Source organism: Heterodontus francisci, chromosome 5 (assembly GCF_036365525.1).
Source record: "Heterodontus francisci isolate sHetFra1 chromosome 5, sHetFra1.hap1, whole genome shotgun sequence".
In the NCBI taxonomy this organism is placed as follows: domain Eukaryota; kingdom Metazoa; phylum Chordata; class Chondrichthyes; order Heterodontiformes; family Heterodontidae; genus Heterodontus; species Heterodontus francisci.
Window position 1 is genome coordinate 177,410,447 of NC_090375.1, and position 23,433 is coordinate 177,433,879.

The window sequence follows — 23,433 nt, forward strand, 5'->3', positions numbered from 1 at the left end:
AAAAAAATTCAAAACACATCTTTGTGTACACTGCTTCCTGAAATTTGGGCATCTCAAGCTGTTATGCCCAAATATTCTGTTTTTCAGCTCACTTATTTCTCCAACTCCCTCCTTTTTGTTCAGTTGCAATGTCCTCATTAAGTACTTTGCAACAAATACAATTTGAGGGGAGAAAAATGAAATCACTGGCAAATTTTCCTTAATATTGGGCCAGCATGCTGCTTGTAAAACACACTTAATTGTATAAATTGAATTTATATAGTGCCTTTCCCAGAAATATGTCACAAAGTCTTTCATAAATAGAGATAGCTAAGGCAAACGGTCTCCCAACTCCTAGATGGAGGTTTGGAGAAGTGATCGAATGCTTGGTTGAAAAGTTAATTTTTGAGAAGGTTTTTAAAGATGGACAGAAGTGAAGACGCAGAGGCTTTTAGAGTAGAACTGAAGTGGTTGGAGGATATGCTAGTCAAAATCAAAGGATCAAGGGGTCACAGGGGCTGCTACTAGGCAACCAACTAGCGGGAAAGAAATAGAGGAACAAATTTGCAAGGAAATTACAGAGAAGTGCAAAAAACTATAGAGTAGCTATAATGCAGGACTTTAATTATCCTAATATTGTTTGGGATAGTATTAGTATACAGGGGCAAAGAGGGGAAAGAGTTTAATTATTATCAGAATTTTCTGGATCAGTATGTTTCTGACTCAATGATGACGGAGGCATTGCCGGATCTGGTTCTGGGGAATGAGGTGGGTTAGGTGGATCAAATGTCCACTTATATAGGGGATAGCGATCATAGTATTATAACATTTAGGTTAGTTATGGAAAAAGACAAGGATCAATCCAGAGTAAAAATAAATTAATTGGGGGAGACCCAATTTCAGTGCAGAGAACACAGATCTGGCCCAGGTAAATTGAAATTAAAGATTGGCAGGCAAAACTATAATGGAACAATGAATTGCCTTTAAAAATGAGATGGTTCGGGTATAGTTGAGGTACATTCCCACGAGGGGGAAAGCAAAGGCAGCAAAAGCCAGAGCTTCCTGGATGATGAGCGTGATAGAGAGCAAGATGAAGCAGAAAAAAGGTGCGTTGACAGATGTCAGGTTGAGAATAAAATTGAGAACCAGGCTGAATATAGAAAGTTCAGAGGAGAAGTGAAAAAAGTGACAGAAGCAAAGAGAGAGTGTATGAGAAGAGACTGGCAGCTAACATAAAAGGAAAATCCAAAAGTCTTCTACAGGCAATAAATAGTAAAAGGGTAGTAAAAGCAGAAGTTAGGCTGATTAGGTACCATAAAGGAGATTTACAGAGGGAGGCAGAGGGCATGGCTGAGGTACCAAATGAGTACTTTGCATCTGTCTTTACCAAGGAAGAATGGGAGAAGACTGAGAGGTGTAGAGGAAGTGAGGGACCTTGGACTGAATGTCCACAGATCCCTGAAGATAGCAGGACAGATCAACAAAGATGGTTCAGAAGGCATAGGGAATCCTTTCCTTTATTAGCTGAGGTATAGAAGAGCAGGGAAGTTATGCTGCAACTGTATAAATCATTGGTTAGGACACAACTTGAGTACTGTGTGCAGTTCTGGTCACCTCATTACAGAAAGGATGCAATTGCACTAGAAAGGGCACAACGGAGATTTATGAGGATGTTGCTGGGACTGGAAAAATGCAGCTATGAATAAAGATTGGATAGGCTGGGGTTGTTCTCCTTGGAACAGAGGAAGCTGAGGGGAGATTTGATTGAAATATACAAAATTGAGAGGGGCCTGGATAGAGTGGATGCGAAGGGCCTATTTACCTTAGCAGAGAGGTCAGTGACTAGGGGGCACAGATTTAAATTAATTAGTAGAAAGATTAGAGGAGAGATGCAAAAAAATATATAAATAAAATTTTAAAAAGTAGAAAGATTAGAGGGGAGATGAGGAAAAATGTTTTCACCCAGAGCATGGTGGCAGTCTGGAACTCACTGCCTGAAAGGGTAATAGAGGCAGAAACCCTAAAACTCATTTAAAAGGTGCCTAGAATTGCACCTCAAGTGCCGTAACCTGCAGGGCAATGCACCAAATGCTGGAAGGTGGGATTACGCTGGGTGGCTCATTTTTTGGCTGGCGAAAACACGACGGACCAAGTGGCCTCTTTCTGTACTCTAAACTTTCTATGATTCTAAGAAGATGCTACCAAAGTCATAGTCAAATAGGTAGTTGAGACGCTGGATCGGCTAAAAATTGATTAAAAAGGAGGTATTGAAAAGGCTAGCTGTACCTTAAGTTGATAAGTCACCAGGACCAGATGTGAAGCAGCAGAGGAACACTGAAGGAAGCAAGGGTGGAAATTGACGAAGCACTGGCCATAATCTTCCAATCCTCCTTAGATACAGGTGTGGATCCATAAGACTGGAGACTTGCAAAAATGTTACACCCTTGTTCAAAAAAAGCATGTAAGGATAAGCTCAGCAACTACAGGCCAATAATCAGTTTAACCTCAGTGGTGGGTAAACTTTTAGAAATGATAATCCAGGACAAAATTAACAGCCACCCGGATAAGTGTGGATTAATTAAGGAAAACCAGCACAGATGTGTTCAAGACAAATCATGTTTAACCCACTTCACTGGAGTTTTTTTTTGATGAGGTAACAGAAAGGGTTGATGAGGGTAATATGGTCAGCAAAGTTAAAGCCCATGGAATAAAAGGGATGGTAACAGCATGGATACAATGTTGGCAGCAATGAACAGTCATTTTTCCAGACTGGAGGAAAGTATACAGTGGGATTCCCCAAGGGTCGGTACTAGGACCACCGCTTCTCTTTATTTGTATTAATGACGCAAACTTGGGTGTGCAGGATACAATTTCAAAATCTGCAGATGACAAATCATGGAAGTATAATGAACTGTGAGGAGGCTAGTGATAGACTTCAAGAGGATACAGACAGACTTAGTGGAATGAGTGGACACGTGGCAGATGAAATTTAATGCAGAGAAGTGCGAAGTGATACATTTTGGTAGGAAGAATGAGGAGAGGCAATATAAACTAAAGGATACAATTCTAAAGGGGATGCAGGAGCAGAGGAACCTGGGGGTATATGTACACAAATTGTTGAAGGTGGCAGGGCAGGTTGAAAAAGTAGTTCAGAAGGCATACAGGATCCAGACTTTATAAATAGAGGCATAGAATACAAAAGCAAGGAAATTACGATGAACCTTTGGAAGATACTGGGCCAGCCTCAAATGGCGTACTATGTACAATTCTGGGAACCAACTTTAGGAAGGATATGAAAGCATTAGAGAGGATGCAGAAAATATTTATGAGAATGGTTCCAGGGATGAGGAACTTCAGTTACATGGACAGGTTGGAGAAGCTGCAATTGTTCTCCTTAGAGAGGAGAAAGTTGAGAGGAGATTTGATAGATTCAAAATCATGAGGGGTCCCATTGGTGGTAGGGTCGAAAACCAGAGGACACCAATTTAAGATGAATGGCAAAAGAACCAACACGAGGAAACACTTCTTTACACAGCAGATGGTTTGGATATGGAATGCACTACCTAAGACTGCGGAAGAGACAAATTCAACTGGGGCTTTCAAATGGAAACTGGATAATTACCTGAAGAGAAAAAATTGCAGGCCTATGGGTAAAGGGTGGGGCTGTGGGACGAGCTGAGTTGCTCTTGCAGAAAGCTGGCATAGAACACAATGGGCTGAATGACCTCCTTCTGTGCTGTAACCATTCAACGATTATAGCAGGGGATTAAAAAGCCGGAGAAGCTTGCAGAGGTAATGAGTTAAGGCCATAGCGGGATACTAAGATGAGGGTCGGGATTTCATTTCTGTGTCGGGGTCCCAACAATTGGGCCGGAAGTGGGATGGGGGCGACCCTGCCTCGGCCATTTGTCAGCCCCCCGCCCACCAAATTCGATGGTGGGCAGGCAATTAACTGCTTGCTGTTAGGGATGCCGTGCCCTTTAAGGGTCAGGGTCCCACCCCAAAAGCTGCCAGCCATAGGGCCAGCAGCACCACCAGGAGCAGTGGTCATTGCTGGTACTGCAGGAGGCCCAGAGCAGCTGCCGTGGAGAAGGCTCCAGAACCCATGTAAGTGCCTGCCTGAGTGGCCCCGGCAAGTAGGGGGGTTGGGGTCATTAGTGAGGCTGGGATGGGGGGGGGAGGGTATCTTCCAGTGAGCGTGGCCCTTGCCACCAGAGGGTTCTTTTGGGGTTCTTTGTGGGCCACAGAGTACCCAATCAGGAGGGCCTCTGCCCCACCCCACACCTAGCCCACAGGGAGGCTGCCAGCTTTTACTGGGTGGCCTTCCCATGTGGCAGAGGCCCCTCCCCCCCACTCCCACCCCACCATTGGTGAAAAACCAGCGCCAACTGGAAGATTAATTGGCCATTTAAGGGCCTCAATTGGCCTCTGGGCGTGAAGGCCATCCTTGACCTTCCCCACCCCTAGTAAAATTCCATGGTGTCGGGAAGGCGATGTGCACGCCACCCCCGCCTTCTCTCACAGCTTGTCCCTAAAGGGCTGGTAAAATCCATCCTGAAGATTTAGAATAGGTTAGTGACAGGGAGTTAGCATCGGTCAGGAAAATGTATAAGCAGAACTTAGTACAATACATGATACTGGCAGCTGCATTTCAGATAGGTTTGAGACAATGGAGAGCACAGGATAAGAGGGCTTTAGAGTCATCAAATTTACAGGTAACAGAAGCATGGATTTCAGCAGCAGACACACTGAAGTGGGTAGAAGTGGAAACACGTGGACTAATGATAGACTGGATGTGAGGTTTGAAGCTCAGCTCTGGGTCAAACAGGATTCCAAGGTTTTGCACAGCCTAGTTCACCTCGAATGAGTAGCCGAGGAGTGGGATGGAGACAAGGGAATGGGGTTCGAATCAGAAATTACAGCTTGTCTTCCTGATGCTCATTTGGAGGTAGCTATTGGTCCCAAAGACATTAACGTTCGACTGGCAGTCAGCCAACATGTAGGCAGTTATAGGGTCAAGAAATGCGAAGCTGGATATAGTCCAAACACACATGGGAGCTAATTCCATGCTTGCAAGTGAAGGGGCAGGAACAGAAGCCACTTCTGGCGATATACTGGCTATACTATTTGGATACACAGCAGTGGAATCACTTCTAATTACTTCCACCATCAGACCCATCACCATCAGGTGTGGTGTACAGCTCAAAATGTTCTTCCGGGCACAAAACAAATTTGTAAGTACAAAATATATATTTGTACAGCTGCTATCACTTACAATTCAAGTGGGCTAGAGTATTTCACAGCCAAAAGGCAAAAAAAAAATCTACTTCAGGATAAGTATTTCACACACAATTATTACAGTTTACCAAAATGCCAGCTACAGTATAGAGCCCCTCAGAGGATCCCACTATACCATTTTCTTTAAATTTGACTGTTAGGGAGGGAGTTGCTGAATTTTGACCGAGTGACAGTGAAGAAATGGCAATATATTTCCAAGTGAGGATGCTGTGTGACTTGGAAGGGAAATTGCAGGTGGTGGTGTTCCCATGCATCTGCTGCATTTGTACTTCAGGGCAGTAGAGGTCACGGGTTTGGAAGGTGCTGTTGAAGGCCTTGGCAAGTTGCTACAATTCATCTTGTAGCTGGTACACACTGCTGACACTGTGCACTGGTGTTGGAGGGAGTGAATGTTTACAGTAGTGGATGGGGTGGCAATCAAGTGGTGTGTTCTGGATGGTGTCGAACTTCTTGAGTGTTGTTGGAACTGCACCCATCCAGGCAAGTGGAGAGTATTCCATCACACTCCTGACTTGTGCCTTATAGATGGTCACAGACTTTGGGGAGTAAAAAGCGGAGTTAGTTGGCACAGAATTCCCAGCCTCAGACCTGTTCTTGTAGCCATAGAATTTATGAGGCTGGTCAATGATGACCTCTCTGAATGTTGATGGTGGGGGAATTCAGCAATGCTAATGCTGTTGAATGTCAAGGCGAGGTAATTAGACACTCTGTTGTTGGAGATGGTACCTTTCAATAGGGTGCAATTCTCACTTACTTCAGCTTTAGTTTCCTATGTTTAGATCTCATTCTTCAGTCTTTTATGTTTCATCAGTCTCCCCTTTACCTCTCCTCCACCTTCACCCCCATGGTTGCCAAATGCATATGTAGTAAGGGCAAATGGTCATGTACTTGCTTCTTGAAATGCTTGATAGTGGTCACATTTAGTTAGAGAATATTTTGACACTATTATTAGAAAGATCTAACCCAAATCTTTGCAGCTCCATTCAACTGTGTCAATGATAGGATAGGTAGTTTCATCCTCCAGCAGTAGCCGAATGGTAATATGCCTTTTTCTTTGAATTTTAATGCCTCATTTTCCTTAAGTATTTTTTGAAGGATTGTGTGTATTTTAGGTGCCAGTGGGAATACAATCTTCATCCCTATTTCACCATCACTATTAAACCTGACAAATTTAACAGTAAAACTATTCAATCTGTGGAAAAGGAGACAGATTGGAGGTGAATAGGAACAAGGTGAATATTGTTGTTATGTCTTTACCTTGCCTGCATTCAGAATGCTGAAGTAGAAGCTGAATACATTTTTATAGTAGGAATATACTTAATCTGAGTATTCTGGATATAAAAACATTCCAGCAATCGCTGTAAATCAGGAGGTGGAAGGAAGAGAGGAACTTGGTGAAATTACAATCACCAGAGAAGCAGTACTGAGCAAACCAATGGAGCTGCAGGCTGACAAGTCCCCAGGTCCTGATGGACTTCATCCTAGGGTCTGAAAAGAGGCGCCTAATGAGGTAGTAGATGTGTCACTGTTAATTTTTCAAAATTTGCTAGATTCTGGAAAAGTTCCATCAGACTGGAAAGTAGCTAATATAACCCCTCTATTCAAGAAGGGGGGAGGCAGAAAACAGGTAACTATTGGCCAGTTAGCTTGACGTTTGTCGTGGGGAAGGTGTTAGAATTGATCATTAAGTGTCGCTGGGCACTTAGAAAAACTCAGGGTAAATCGTGAATAGTCAGCATGGTTTTATGAAAGGGAAATCATGTTTAACCAATTTGTTCGAGTTCTTTGAAGGAGTGACATGTGCTGTGGATAAAGGGGAGCCCATTGACATATTGTACTTGGATTTCCAGAAGGCATTTGACAAGGTGCCACATAAAAGGTTATTGTGCAAAGTAGGAGCTCATGGTGTAGGGGGTAACATATTAGCATGGATAGAAGATTGGCTGGCCGGCAGAAAACAGAGAGTATGCATTAAAGAGTCCTTTACTGATTGATAGGAGGTGACGAGTGGAGTCCCGCAGGGGTCTGTGCTGGGGCCTCAACTTTTTACAATTTATATCAATGACTTGGATGAGGGGAGCTAAATTTGAAGATGACACAAAGATAGGTAAAAAAAAGTATGTTGTGAAGAGGACATAAGGAGGTTGCAGACCAATATTGATAGATTGAGTGAGTGGGCAAAAACCTGGCAGATGGAGTATAATGTGGGAAAATGTGAAGTTGGTCACCTTGGCAGGAAGAATAAAAAAGCAGAGTATGACTTAAATGGAGAATGACTGCAGAATTCCGAGGTGCAGAAGGATCTAGGTGTTCTAGTGCAGGAGTCACAAAACGTTAGTATGCAGGTACAGCAAGTAATAAAGAAAGCTAATGGAATGCTATCCTTTATTACGAGAAGAATTGAAAACAAAAGTAAGGATGTTATGCTTCAATTATACAGGGCATTGGTGAGACCACATCTCGAATACTGTGAGCAGTTTTGGTCTCCTTGTTTAAGGAAGGATGTAAATGCTTTGGAGGCCGTTCAGAGGAGATTTATAAGATTGATACCTGAAATGAGCGGGTTGTCTTATGAGGAAAGGTTGGGCAGATTGGGCTTGTTTTCACTGGAGTTCAGAAGAGTGAGAGGAGACTTGATCGAAGTTTATAAGATTCTGAACGGTCTTGACAAGGTGGATCTGGAAAGGGTGTTTCCTATTGTGGGTGAGTGCAGAACTAAGGGCCACTGTTTTAAAATTAGGGGTCGCCCTTTTAGGACAGAGGATTGTGTGGCTTTGGAACACTCCAGCTCAGAAGGTGATGGAGGCGGGGTCATTGAATATTTTTAAGGCAGATGCAGATAGAGACTTGTTAGGCAAGGGAATCAAAAATTATCAGGGGTAGATGGGAGTGTGAAATTCGAAACACAAACAGATCAGCCATGATCTCATTGAATGGCGGTGTGGGCTCGAGAGGCCGAATGGCCTACTTCTGCTCCTAATTTGTATGTTTGTATTTTTTTTTAAAGAGTACTATTGGGAACATTGCAGTTTCAGGTTGACCACTCTACTTGTGATGCTGTTTTTAAACAGAGTCCAGTCCCTCAACTATGACTCAACTTAGTGTCTAAATTACAGTAATTGTGTTACAAATAACCTTATTTATACTTATTGCAAGTTCACATTAGTAAAATTCCATAACAATTTTATCCTCTCTCAAATTATCTGAGCCAGTTAATGCTGCATTGTGTATAAAACATTACTAGGCAGCTTTACAAAGGGCTTCAACTTCTTCAGCAGACCTCGGCACTACAGGAAGAGGTTTGAAATAAAAATCACTTAGTGGACAAAAAAATTACCTAGGAATAATTATCATTGACCATGAAAAATAGAAATGTATTCCAGTTTACTGGAGCAGAAAAGGTTAAAGAAGATCTTTGAGGTGATCAACATTGTAAAAGGGTAATAATCAACATAAAATTATTCAAGGGTAACTGCTAAAAGGTGATTTGCACTGGCTGAACAAATACATGTAAATTTAGGATTGGTACTGGAGACATTAAGGGGACAACTGGAAGACATTTTTGCAGGGTTGTGGGGAAAGAGCAGAGGAGCAGTATTAATTGGATAGTCCTTTCAAAGAGCTCCAAACGGCCTCATTCTGTCCTGTAAGATTAATGATTCTACGTGATGAGATTTAACTTCTGTACTTGTTTAAATGCATTTTTCTGCTCAAATATTATACTGAGAACTTGATTTTTGATGCAATTTTGCTATATTTCACAGGAAGATCAAAGATAGTTACATTTGTCAGGAAAAGGAAAGCATTGCAAATCAGAAATGCATTAAACTGAACAGACAAGTCATCTAAAGTGGGCCGAATGGCGTGAATCCCAAAAGTAACTCTGCTGTATCAAAATTTCAAAAGTGAGCCACTGTATAACCGCCACAAGACTAATTATGCTTTATGATTCATTCATTCTTCCCTCCTTTGATGCGATGCACAGTACCTGCTGCCCTTACCAACAGTGGGACAACTAATGGAACATCTGCACTATTAGAACTGTCATAATTGTTAGCATCCAAGATAATAGAAGAGAAGGCACAATAAAAGCCCATGAATTAATTGTATTTGTGTTGCAGTCACTGGCAATTTAGCTGCATCCTAAGAGACAATTTGCACTCCAAGGATAATGTTTACCTATAGTTTACCATCTTCTCATCCTTCATGTTGTACCGGTTCTGCAGTTTAAAATATAGCTTCCCTACCTTTTATTCCCCATCAAGTGTGAATGACAAGTGGCAGATTGCCAAAAAGTCAATAGTTTATACTTTGATCTCTCATTGTAAATATGAGGCTAAGCCTCTGTAGGATTGGGTACTTCAAAAAAGATGTGTGTTTGAACTGGGAAAGTTCGAACACTTCTTCTGCTTTCAACACCATTTCCAAACATGACGCACTTGGTCGAAAATAAATTATTCACTTTGAGAACAGGAAATAGGACATTTCACATTGTGCAAAATTAAGACAGCACTAGCCAATTAAAGCTAGAATTGCTGCAATCGTAAGCCAACATTTACTGTATAGCAGGCAGCAAATCAAAAAAAAACGCAAATTTAATTTCTGAACAGCTGCTCCACACTTCAGCTGGCATCCCTGTAAAGCACAATGTGACATCAAAGCAACTGAAAAGCCATAATTATAAAAAGACTGTCAGCAAAAAAAAAAATTAAAAACTGAGCATTAGGACCACAAGTTAGCCAGTAAAAGCATGCCAAAGCACAACATAAATCTGGCTATTGTTGGGATTTGGAACAGGTGCACTGACACACAACAAAGCAACCTGCATCACCTGCTGCAGCCTGTTCTCTCCACTTCCTGCTTATGGGAATCTGGGCTCTGGGGTAGCGGTGTCCAGGGGATGCTATAAATTCAAATACAAGTACCACATTTATTAACTGTTTATGTGAACAAATACAATGAATACATTTTTCACACATTAAAAACACAACTCACTACAACACCCATCCACCACTTCCCACCCCCTACTAATCCAGTGACGTACATTGTAACTTTGATAGGACACACACACACGCTTCCCTTTCAAGGAAGACACAGCATTGTTATCCAATACCTCTTACTGTGGTGTTGTTTTCTCCTGGCTTGCAAATACTAGAATCGATAGGTTTTCTTCACCATAAATCAATCTATTGCTCCACTGGCATGATTTATAATTCCTCTGCCCAGTGATGGGTTAAGGATGCCAGTGAATGATTAATGCTTAACTTCCTACACAATGCAGGACAGGAGCTTTGAGTCATTGTTTGTAAAAATCTATTGGTTTCAAATTCATACGTGAGAGTAAGTCATACCCCCATATTGACACAGTACCATCCTGCTTAATTTGCACTTTTTGTGCAAAATTCTGCCCAGTCAAGTAATTTTGAAAGTGAATGATGCCAGTTCAATAATCAGAAGTAACTTAAAGAAGATGCTACTATATCCCATCAATAATTTATGCTGAGTAATCTATTCAAACTATGGGTTCAACTGGACTGCCTGCTTCTTCACATCAACTTCTATGCTTCCATCTTAAATCAGGATACAAGGAAATACTTCACAACTAGAAAACATGCTGCTCAATGGATAGACGTGGAATAGAGCGAGGAGATAAAGGTCACAAGAATGCTGAAAAAAAATAGGCCTTGAAATAATGATTTGCTTAGAATCAAGCTCCATGATTTTCACCAAGACAGTATGAAATAAAACATAACACTATCTTTTGATACAATGTGGGACAGTGTGTCACAGAACTGATCACCAATGCAGAGATGCCACATTGCTGAGAAATGCAGATAAAAGAAGTAGAGACACAGGGAGCGAAATCTGTCACACATGATTTTGTTGAGAGACTGGTTTTTGCATTGCAGATATTAAAATGCGTCAACAATATTGCGTAGGTAACATAGTAAAATGTCCCAAGGTGCTTTACAGGTGCATTATCAGTCAGAATTTGATACTGAACCCCATAAGGACAAGCAATGAACATCAAGATTCAAATGATGGACAAAGATTGGTCAAATGCTTTTTAATAAAGGCATTCAGGTGCATTTCCTCTAGGTTTCACATTCTCCACCACCAAAGTTGCATCAACAAAGCTCCATGGAAATTCACCTCCCTTAAATACAATGGACATCCGCAACCTTTAACTTTCAAACAAGAAATTGCAGATTTGCCACCAATGGTTACTTCACAACATCAACGTGTGTTCAACAGATATTTGATAGTTGCAGCCATTCCAAGTTACTCCAGAGAGCACAGTTGTGCATATTTATTATTGGCACCAGTGAAGTGGCTCAAGACTATATGAGGACTGAGGCAAAACACTTCAGCGTTTATTGAATTACAAACATTGATTGGCATTCTTCCATCTACAGAAGATGATGGACATGCAGCAAACAATCTATTTAGGTGGGGTATCTTCTCTTGGTGCACCTTTGCTGATGGCTGTGAAGGCCAATCCTTGACAGCCACAAGTGCTGCACATGAAGCTGCCAAGTCATGCTGTGAGTTGCTGTTTTTGACATTGGCCCCTGTTACAAGCTGCTGTGGCAACTGGTCATCATGGTAGTGCACACCAGTCCACAGGATATGTCGCCATTTCCCTCTTTCACTAGCTAGTGACTCCCAGATGCAATAGTTGATATTCAGGGCCTTCATGTCACGCTTGCAAGCATCCTTGAGGTGGAGCTGTGGGTGCCCCACTGCTCGTCTGGTCCTGGCTACCTCACCATACAGATGGTGCTTGGGTATGCAAACATCTTCCATCCTGCAGACGTGTCCGATCAAACAGAGGTGGCTTCGGTGGATTAACGCCAACACACTTGGGAGCTCTACCTTTGAGAGGACTGCTACATTTGTGATTTTGTCCTGCCAGGATATACTTATAATGCACTGCAGACAGCAAAGTTAGAAATTATTGAGCTTCCTTTCCTGGTAGCTGTAAGTCGCCCATGTTTCACAGCCATACAGCAAGGTGCTGAGAACACAGGTCTTATAAACCATCAGCTTGGGCCTAAGGGTCAACTTGGTGTCATCCCATGCGCTTTCGCAAGTCAGTCAAAGGTGGTAGCTGCTTTCCCTATGTGTGTATCGAGCTCTGCATCAAGGGACAGATTGTCGGTCACCGTGGACCCAAGGTAGCAGAATTTTCTAACCATTTCCAGTTGGGTGTTGTTTAGTGTGATCAGGGGCAGAGATGCAACACCTTGTCCCATGACCACTGTTTTCTTGATGCTTGTAGTCAAGGAGAACAAGTTACAGGCACAGGAGAGACAATCCATGAGTCTTTGTAGCTGAGTTTCAGTGTGAGTGACTAGCGCAGCATCATCAGCGTAGAGGAGTTCTCTGATCAGGACGTGATGAGTTTTTGTCTCCGCTTTCAGCCTTGATAGATTGTAGAACTTGCTATCTGACCTTGTGTGCATGTATATTCCTTTCATATCTGCAGGGAAGGCAAAGATCAGGAGCAGGAGCAGAAGATACCAAACAGAGTGGGGGCTAGGACACAACCCGTTTCACTCCATTCTACACTCCAAAACTGTACAGTGTAGTCCATGTTGTTGTGGAAGGCGCGAATGAAACTGAGGAGCTTTGGTGGACAGCCAATTTTTCCAAAAATCTTGTAAAGCCCTGCTCTGCTGACGGTGTTGAATGCCTTAGTGAGATCTACAAAAATAAGGTAAAGGAGTATACTCTGTTCCCTGCACTTCTCTTGTAGCTGGCGTGTGGAGAAGATCATAACCACAGTAGATCTGCTGGCATGGAAACAGCACTGCACTTCTGGGTACACTCTGCAACTAAATGGAGTCTTTTAAGTATGACCCTAACAAAGGCCTTCCCCGTGACACTGAGGAGATGCCCTGCAGTTGTTGCTATCTCCTCTGTCACCTTTGTTTTTGTATAGTGTGATGATTTTGGTGTCATGCATCTCCTATGGAACAGAACCTACTTTCCAGCAGAGAAGGAGAAGGCCATAAAGGTGTGGCAAAAACCAATCAAAAACCAGTCTAAGATTTTATATTACTTAGAAACATATTCATTGGATATTATCCCAAACAACCAAAATGCAGGGGGAGTCATATTCACTCCAGTGCAGAATCAAGACTTTCATTTATACAACACCTGATTGGAGGTCTGTTATGAATTAATTTGAAGGATAAGGACCGTTACATAGTCAAACTTGGCAGCAGTTTTATGCATAACTGCATAAGAAATGAAATGAAATACCAGTAAATCGGTTTCTTTTTCGCAGTACTGATCAAGGCAGGAAAGTTGCCAGCACACAGAGAACTCTCCCTGCATTTCTCTGAATAGTTTTGGAATCCTTAATATCCACTGATATATGTGAGGACAGCAACTCTGGCAATGCAGGACTCCCCTCAATACTACACAGAAATGTTCCCTTGAGATCATAAACACATATCTGCAACTTTCTGGCCCTGCATCAAGAATGCAGGCAACTGACGAAAGTTGACAAGTGAAGAATGTATGAAACTACCGTCACACAGACCATATCTAGATCTTGCCAGCTGCCTCTTGCTTCCAGCACGTATTCCCACTGAATTTGCTTGCCCCAAGTGATACTCAGATGGTGCAACCCACGAACATCGTCTGGCCAATGAAGCCGCTTCCTCGGTCACCAACTTCAGAATAAAACCCAGAACAATTAAGTTATAATTTATTAGCACAGGTTTACTTGCAATTTTGGTAATCAATTTATGTACCTGCAATAAATTGAAGAAAATGTACAAAAAAGCAACAAATTGTGGAGGGAAGCCAGTTCTGTCAAATTACTGTGTAATAACTTACATTTATATAATCTTTTTAACGTAGTAAGACATCCAAGGCACTTCACAGGAGGGTTTGGCAAATTGGCCGCCAAATGTTTTACACCTACCTAGGAATCAACAATGTCCTATTAAAATTATTAGGATGTGCAACTGAAACAATTAAGGTTTTAAAGCAAAATTCTAGTGTAACATGAAGCTTGCACCATATGGTGTGCCTGAATAGCCTACCACAGATTATTTCATGGTGAGAGGTACAGGTGTTGGGGTATGACTTCATTTGATGACTTTATGGCCTGATCCTCTCCTTGGCCATTACAAATTGCCCCTAGTATAGGTAGGTGGTAGGGAAATATAGGGACAGGTGGGGATGTGGTAGGAATATGGGATTAGTGTAGGATTAGTATAAATGGGTGGTTGATGGTCGGCACAGACTCGGTGGGCCGAAGGGCCTGTTTCAGTGCTGTATCTCTAAACTAAACTAAACTAAACCTGAATTTGATGGAAAAGTACACCATACATTTGTAAGCTTACTATATCTCTTAAATTTTTAGAATACACAACATAATTTGTGCACTTTTTAACTATGTCTTGCCAGCTTGTGTGTTGCCTTGGTGTTAGGTAAAATGGTAGATACAATACTACTGTTATTGTACTGCCTTGAACAACTGCCAAAGAACTCAATCCTAATGTTACATGTCTAGCCTCTGAAACAAAGGCTCATTACATTTATGTTAAGTCGACCTCCTGTCATGGAGGGTACATGATGAGCACTTCAGAGTAACTCAAGTGGATACATTAAGCTTATGCCAGACAAAATTACATTCAATAACGTTTCACATATGCCCTAGTTAAATAGATGCTTAGTGGGGCGAGCAAGTAAGGAATTGATTGAAGTGATGAAAATATGAGACTAGGTAGATAAAAACAGACTGTTTCCAGCAATTAAGGGGTATAAAAATTGGGCTACAGATAAAGATTTAAAGTAAGAGATTTAGAACAGAGACAAAGAGTAACTTGTTTACACCGAGCATTAAGAGGCTTCGGAATCCACTTCCAGGATCAGTGGTTGAGGCAGAAACTACATCAACATTCAAGCTTAGGTTAGATAGTTAGATGAAGGAAAAAAGCATAGCAGAGTATGGAAGCAGGATGGATATATGTGATTGGGCCCATTTACTGGCAAGGAAGGTAAACATTGATGACATGGATTGGTTGGGACAAAGTAGCCTATTTTGGTGCCTTTGGTTGTCAAGGCCCTCAGCTCTGGAATTCCTCCCCTAAACCTCTTTGCCCCTCTACCTCTCTTTTCTCTTTTAAGATGCTTTAAAACCTAGCTCTTTGACCAAGCTTTTGATCATCTGCTCTAGTATCGCCTTATGTGGCGCGTGTCAAATTTTGTTCAGTACCACTTCTGTGAAGAACTTTTTGAAGTTTTACTTCATTAAAGGCACTGATTAATGCAAGTTGTTGTTTGCAGCAGCAGTTTGTTTGCCAAAATTACATCAATGCAACATGACCTGTTATCACAGCTTTGGCCATAAAACCTCAACCGGACCAAGAAAGGTTGAAATACTATACCAGAAATAAGCAAGTAACAAATAGACTTAACCCGTCACATCAGAACACATGAATTTTCTTCTACTGCTTTGTGAGATGCTGCACTATTTCAGCTAGATCTGTCATTGTGCTTGTAGCTTTATCACAAGCAATACTGTTTAAAGTTCATCTGTTTTGCTTCTATGCCAAATGTGCTCAAAGATCAAAGCAGCTATTTCAAATTGCACTGATAGATTCAACAGCAGGTGCAAACAGGTAGGACCCCAGCTATGAAGAGACCAGAAGCAGACTCTCCAAGATTTGTCTTCCTCTTTTACCTCGTTCCTAGATGAACCCCCTCATATGAAGAAATTCAATTACAGTTTATTCAAGACCCTCACATTCAAATATTGCTTTGAAAAAAATCTGAGTTTTAAGTGGCTTCTGTCTCAACTGTGAAAAGATGTTTTAAATTAATATAGATTTTCTTACTCCAAAAATCAAGAGGCTTTTTAAAAAAATCTAAATTGCTAACTGGAAACCTGCTCACCGATGCCTGTACTTGGTCATTCTCGAGTGATCAGCCAGAGAATCCCAGTATTCATTTATAACTAATAAACTCCCAGCAACAGATAGCCATGAGCTAACATGCAGTAAATAGAGTTTAGCTAAAACCCCAGAAGCTTTGTTACTTATACATGCATAGTTGTGAAGTAGGGTGGCAGTGGGGGGCAACGGGGGAAACAGGGAGGGGGTTAAACAGTAAAGCATTTTGTGCTCATCATAGTAAGACAAGGGGTGACAGACGGAGCTGGGAGTCGAACAGTATTATCCATTTTGGACACTTACTGCTGTGGAAGTGAGCAGAAAGGCATGGCACTATGCTAGATGGGAAATATAGCCAAGTTAGGAGTAGTCACTTTGCTGAGCTCTGATGAAATGATTCAAAGCTTGAGAAACTGCAATGAAATAGTTAAAAGTAAAGGCTGAGAGTGTGAGATCGTATAAACTTACAGGCACTGGTAATTGCAAGGACATTTGTTCATTCATGACTTGATTGTGTAACTCCTTGTGGTTTGGAACAAATGGATTCCTGTGAGACATGCTGGCCATCCCTGTGTGAGTGATGATAAGGAATGAAAGGCCACACTATCACTGTATACTGTTGCTGCTTGGTGTTACTTCATGATGTGACTTGATAGAGATTACAGGATCCCAGGACTTATGACAATTGTGGGAAGCAAAAGCAGTCTAACTCCTCTTCCTTTGCTAATTGTCTTAATGTCTGTTTTCTTTTAATCTTGCTGATACAAAACGATATTTTATTGGTAACAAGTATGTATTGAGAATGGAGTGTATTGTAACCTCAGTAACAGATGTACTGCATGTCACCACGTGGGTGAAGTCGAATTGTACCGCACTGATTGGTTAAACAAGGAGGTGTAGCATGAATCTTAATGTATAAACAGTAGTACCTGTATCACAAACTTCACTTACTCTGGGGGGGGACCCGACAGACTCTGGTGGAGTCAGTGCCGCTGTTCTCAGAGTAAGTCCGCTGGCGACTGCGCAAATAAAGTAATTGATTTTACCTACACATCCGACTCGGTATATTTACTGAACCAGACTGAAGGCAAAAAGAACTCAGATTTACATTTTGGTGTCAGAAGTGGGATCTCAACAGACGACCGCCGATCATCAGCGAAATCAGAATCAGACTAGTGTTGGATGGAGAGAGAGGAAATGGGCCCCCGACGTGAGTAGTTGAACAATGACCACGCCGGTTTTCCCCTGTCTCGTAGTCCGATAAAAGTTTGATCACTCGCTTATGGTCAGGTAAGATCGTCTGGACGAGATCAATGATCAGTCTGGCGGATTAGAAAAGATAAGGGTCAGTCGAAGTAGGTACGACTGAGGTTAAGGTTAAAAGTAGGTCGTATTAAGCTACGGCTGAAGGTTGATTAAAGTCAGTGTCGTTTTAGAACAGCTGACACTCAGGTTTAGTCTGTTTCTTTAGAGGACGGCTGATGGGGACTGAGGTAGAATTAAAGTAGGTCGTATTGACTACGACTGAAGGTTAAAGTAGGTCGCGACTGAAGGTTATGCAAGGTTGTTTTAGAACGACTGAGATTAAGGTTTTATTTTTTATTGTGAGTAACTGTTTAGATAATTTGTAAGTAATAATAGTTTGTAATAATAGTTGTAATTATAGTTTGTGATAATAGTTGTGAATATGGGAAACTGTTTAGATAATACAAGTGATCCATCCTGCCCATTACAAGTACTGTGTGATAAATATCCGGATAAAGGGAAAGACTTCAAACAATTATCGGCAGCCTTAAATAAGAAATTAATAGACCAATGGCCCTTAGGGGGGACAAAAGATTTGGAAGTGACTAAAAAAAACCCAAGAAAAAATCTGGAAACAAAATAAAGGCAATAGGGCCAAAGAATTAATTGGATTATGGATACAATATTGTCAGGAGGAAAAAGATAGAATCCTCCTATCAAGTTGGCACGAAAACGCCCTCAAATTAGGAATACCGATTAGTGAAGGGGGAAACCAAAAGACTCTAAAAATTCCCTGTCCCATGTTCGTCTCCTTGTGTGTGGTTCGTCCTTTGTTTGTGTTACTGTGTCTATTCGTTTTCTTGTGTCGTTTGTTTTCTTTCGTTTTAATGCTGCTTGATTCATAGAAAAGAACTAGGGTTTGAGAGAGTAGAAGGAAGAATGGGCTTGACGGCTTGTAAGGAGGAAGGGTTGCCCCCGGGGACAAGTAAATCATGTCCTCTGGAGAAAGGCGACCCACGTCCGTTTGCCCCCTTGAGAAAGACGCAGAAGCGCCACGGTAAATATGTGTTTTAAAGATAGGTATGTTTTAGAGTAAAAACAAGTTACTGTGTCTTTGTTCTGTACAACTTGTGTTCTGTAAAACTGACTGTCGTTAACTTTTTGTTGTCTGGCCTTAATGATGAGAGAATGAGTCTGTTACTTTTTCTATTTTTACAAGTGTATATTTTGTGGGAACCTTGAGTCATGTTTTGGTTGTGAATTAGTTGAACCTGTGTGTGTTCCTTGACATCGGGAAAGGGAATTTTGAAAGAGATTTGGTATTTTGAATTCGTAACCCATTACAGAAATCAATTTTCAAAGTTGTTTGGAATTGAATGAGTGTGAAAAGTGATTGTTGAGTGTGTTCATTTCGATTAGTGTTGTGCACCCAGGAATGGGATATAAAATTGAATTATATTTTAAGTTAAAATTTTATTTTGATTTTAAAAGCTGGTTTTGCAACTGTGAAAAGGCAATGAACAATTTTCTAAGAGATAAGCTTCAGCCTTGAAGGTCTGAAGATGTTTGGCAGAAATCCAATTTGAAGTTTACAACTCCTGCTTTAATTGGAGTTCCAGTTTAAAATCTGTTCTAGTTTTTTTGGAGTTTAAATTAAAGACATGTTTTACTGACTGTTTAAGTAGCAAATGTTAGGAATTGGATATTGGTCTAATGGAGAGAAGGATAAACAAAGGAGATATAGGAAAGAAGAAGCTGGTGTTAAATATTGTGTTAAGAATGTTAAATAACTTTTACTTTAGTTTTTGGTTTTATTACAGTCATTTGAAAAGGCGCCTGATGAACAAGAAAATTACGTAATTTACCTATCTTTTAAAATAAGCACGTGCTATTCTGTTCTGTGTGTAGTTAATAAGTATTATAAGTTAATAAGTCTGAATTGAATTAATACTGTTAAGGTCAATTGACCTGTTTAAATTGAAGACCTGGAAATTTCATTTGTTGCCACAATGAACTTTCAAGTTTATTATTTCATTTTGGAGGAGTCTTCGGTTCCGGACAGAGGACTCACTCATATAACATTGGCAGTTTTGATTTTAAATATTATTGCAGTGAATTGGAATTTGGAATCATCTTTGTTAAAAAAAATAATCATCCTTGGATTAGAAACCTCTTATAAAAGTTGCCAAAAAAAAAGAAGTTTGGAAACAATTGGAGTTTAATCTAAAATGCTGTCTTTCCTGATGGAGATGGTTTCCTTTGAAGTTGATAATGTTACTGAAGATTTTGTTGTTTGAAAATCCTAAGGATAAAAAAAACATTTAAAAAGGAGTTTCGTTCTTTTCCATTAAAAAAAAAGGTTACGTAAAGCGACGCAGCGGAGAATGCTTTGCTCCGCCCCCTTGGAGACAAGCAAGAAATTAACCCTGCTGCAACCATCCTTATCAATGAGACAAAGTGCTTGAGAAGGAGAGATAGTTGCAAGCACTTCTGTCTTTAACGTACAAAAAGTACAACCAAGTCTGGGCATAAGAAATTGGAATCGATAAACAAAATTAAATTGATATGAATGGTTATTTAAAGCATTCAAAGGGAAATTTACTGTTATTTGAATTTGGAATAATCTGAGATGTCAAAAATCCAGTTTAATTTGGCAAGTTATTTAAGGAATTAAAATGTCATCGAAGGTAAAAAAAACATAAACAATATACACTAATGTCTGGAATCAAATGGAAATGTTTGATTTCTGTTTTAAGGAATTATTAATATTAATTGTAAAGGTTCTCCAGGGCTCAAAATGAAATAGAATTATAATTAATGGGAATTGGCAATCAGATCTGGCTGATGCAAGCGCTAATAAAGGAATTCTGGGGATAAACAAATAGTGAAATAAACAGCTAATTTCCAAGAAGCCTCGAATTGTCCAGTGAATGTCAGGAAAGTGTAGATAAGACTGGCAATTGATAGTTTTCTCTTGGAGCTATGAGTTTTTAAGAGAGCGACATTTGAAAGTCTGGCCATAACTAGAGACATCAGGACCCTGCAGGGGGAGGTAAGCAAAGATCTCAGATAGATACCACCAGCCCCCCCCTTTTTCATCACCGCTGATATTTGATCTTTTGATAACATCACCTGAGAGTTCAGAATATGTGGCATGGCAGTGGGATACCAGTGCAAGTGTGCAGATGTGATTTGTTATTTTGAAAGCAGCGGAAGCATTTGTGGCATTTTCAACTTCAAAGGCGAGCAACCCTAAGGATACCAAAAGGATTGAAAAAAAATAGATTAAAATGGAGTGCGGTTTTTTTCCGATCAGAGAAGGAAAAGGTTTTGTAAAGTGACGCAGCTGAGACGATTTTGCTCCGCCCCTTGGAAAAAAAAACCCGCTGCAGCTGCTGTTTTTCCATTTAATCCACCACACAATTTTGCATTGCTGAGAGTAAAATTTATACATATTGGACATTGTTAAATTTTAAATTTCTAAATTGACAGATAGAATTGGACAAATTAACCCATTGGGCTCAGGGGCAGAGCCACAGTGGATTCTTTGTGGGTTGTTTTTAAGCAGGTGACGGCAGGCCATGTGAGAATTGATGCCACGGCAAAAGATCCAGCAGCTTTGAGAATTTAAGACCTTAATTGCAGACATCAAATATCACAGCATCTTTATCAATGAGACAATTTTCAGCATCTGCAGTATTTTGCTTTTATTTTAGTAGACAATTTAATCTACCAGGTGTGTCAGCTTTTGACAGCAAAGGCCCTCAAGGGACCTTTTGTGTCAAAATCATTGGGGGGGTGTACAAGGGAAGGAGCCAACAATCAAACCAGCATTCAAAATTTATCAAACGGACAACAAGCTCCAATCACCTCGATTACCCCCACATTTTAATTACTAACAAGTAAGGTTACGACCCAACAGCCACAAGTGACTGGTCTCCCTTGCCCAGCCTTGACTACAGAATGGACTTGCGATAATAAAAACTAATAAAATTGTATATGATAACATAAAACTTGAGTTGGTACCGGTAATATTGAACATCTCAGATATCCAGCTACCTGGCTGGTGCCCTAAGAACCGAGAGTTGTACAAGGTATTACTGTAACAATTGCTGAGACAGGAATTTGGTAATGAGGGAATAATAAAGGGAAAGAGACATAAACATAGTTTAGTGAATGACGCAGCCACAGTCCTTAATACGGGAACTTCAATTGTCAATACTATAGATTTGGAAAATGTGGACCAGAATGTTAGAACATTTAGTCAGCTAGTAAAGGATATTTTGAAAAAGGAACAAAAAGGACAGAGTGGTGTAGCTAAAGTAGGAAAGACTTGATGAATACGGTGACAGGAAGGGTGATGAGACTGCCAAGGTATGTCGTAGCAGGTAGTGAGGAAATAGGACCCGCAAGAGAAAGAGTTAAAGATTTGTGAAGGAGCTGTGCAGACAACTGCATAAGGTGAGGCAGGAGGTTCTATAGAAACATGATAGAGGAACAGACAAAGGTGCCTGTTGTGGGAGACAAAGTAATGGTAAAGGGAAGGGCCGATAGAAATACATGGTACCAACTAAAAAAATATAATCAAGGGAATAATGGTAGTATTAATAGGCATTTGGATTATTATTAGATGGGTTACTAACTGGGCAAGGATTGTGGGGAACGAAACCAGAGTACAACGGGACCATATAGATAATTTCAAAAGAGTAGAGATGATAAGAATATAAATTAACTCCTGGATTCCCCAGGACATGTTCGGTCCCCACAGGTAGACATGTATCCCTCATCGGGGGATACTCACAACATGGACAAGTACTAACACCTGGTGACCACCAGGGCAGTGTGTTTAAATTACAGATATAACCACTAGTGGCGAATGGGAAAGAACCGGACTGCAGTGGCTGTGGGGCCTGATGCTAATATCCGGAGAGGAAGAACAAAGACCCGGTAATGGATGCACAACGGATTAATGAAAGGAGTATTAATATGGACTATATGAACTACGGGGCATTGCACAACATGTTGGATGGGAAGTGTGTACGGTGTTCCACAGATGACCGTGCTAACTGCGTGACCAGACAGAAAGGGGAAGGGGTAACTGAGAGCTGTGTCTTTGGAATTATTTGTGCCCCTCCCATTGGGCAACAGATGATAAGGAAAGTTGAAAGGAACATGGATGTGTGTGGGTACATCGAGCCCAGGGGAAGCGTTGTATGATAATGTTAAACATGACATTGTGCCTGCCCTGGTCAATATCTCAAATGCCGGGATATTGTACGGAACAGGCAAGAAATATAATAGTGTATTAAGTAAGATTGTAATGCAGCAGGCTGCTGATGCCATGGGTGCCACCAGATTTAGAGGCCAGGATCAGCTTTATAGAACAAAGAGTGGGATAGTTAATGACGTTGCTACCAGATTCAATACCGGTGCCTCCATAGTAAAATACAGTTAATACTGGCCATAATATGGGGCATACTAGCTTGCCATTCATACAGGCGCTATGTGCAGCGAAGGAGGATGAAAACCAGAGCAAAGGCAAGGGAGACAATTTGTCTATCTAGAAATATTATTTTAGTAACCAGTAACATATAATATTAGTGAACAGTGACATTTCAAATAATGAGAGTGTTTGTAGTACATACACTCAGCATTGAGTACTTGGGTTAGGTACAGCATGGTGCAAGATCTCTTCGTACTGAGGAAAAAGATTACCGAAGACAGCATAGCAGCTCTTAAGCTTCTTTTTCTAAATAATAAATTATATGCATTTTCGAATGTAAAGCTGCCACTGTTCCATTTTGTACAAAGTAAAATAAAATGACTTTTTTTGAAAGGTGTTTTGCAGTTTTAATAAAAACATCTACAACTATTAATCGTTACTAACAGCAACAGTCAATTACTTTAATTACACATTTACACATGTAGGACACACCTACAGCTTCACGTTGCCTCTCTCAGCTCTGGCCTTGTAAGCACTCTCATTGGTATCCCAAGA

At 40.8% G+C, this 23,433-nt stretch overlaps 1 protein-coding gene across 3 annotated transcripts in view; it reads right to left on the bottom strand.

The window, feature by feature from the left end:
• The window catches only part of tmem65 (transmembrane protein 65), a 102,983-nt gene that overhangs the window by 52,242 nt on the left and 27,308 nt on the right, over positions 1 to 23,433 (bottom strand). Inside the window, exon 2 of one of the 3 annotated variants that reach the window (XM_068032404.1) lies at positions 10,109 to 10,180. The exons of the other annotated variants lie outside the window; for them this stretch is intronic. Within the exon in view, the coding sequence (XP_067888505.1) occupies positions 10,109 to 10,180 (72 nt within the window). The remainder of the gene's footprint in view (positions 1 to 10,108; positions 10,181 to 23,433) is intronic. 3 annotated transcript variants of the gene reach the window in all.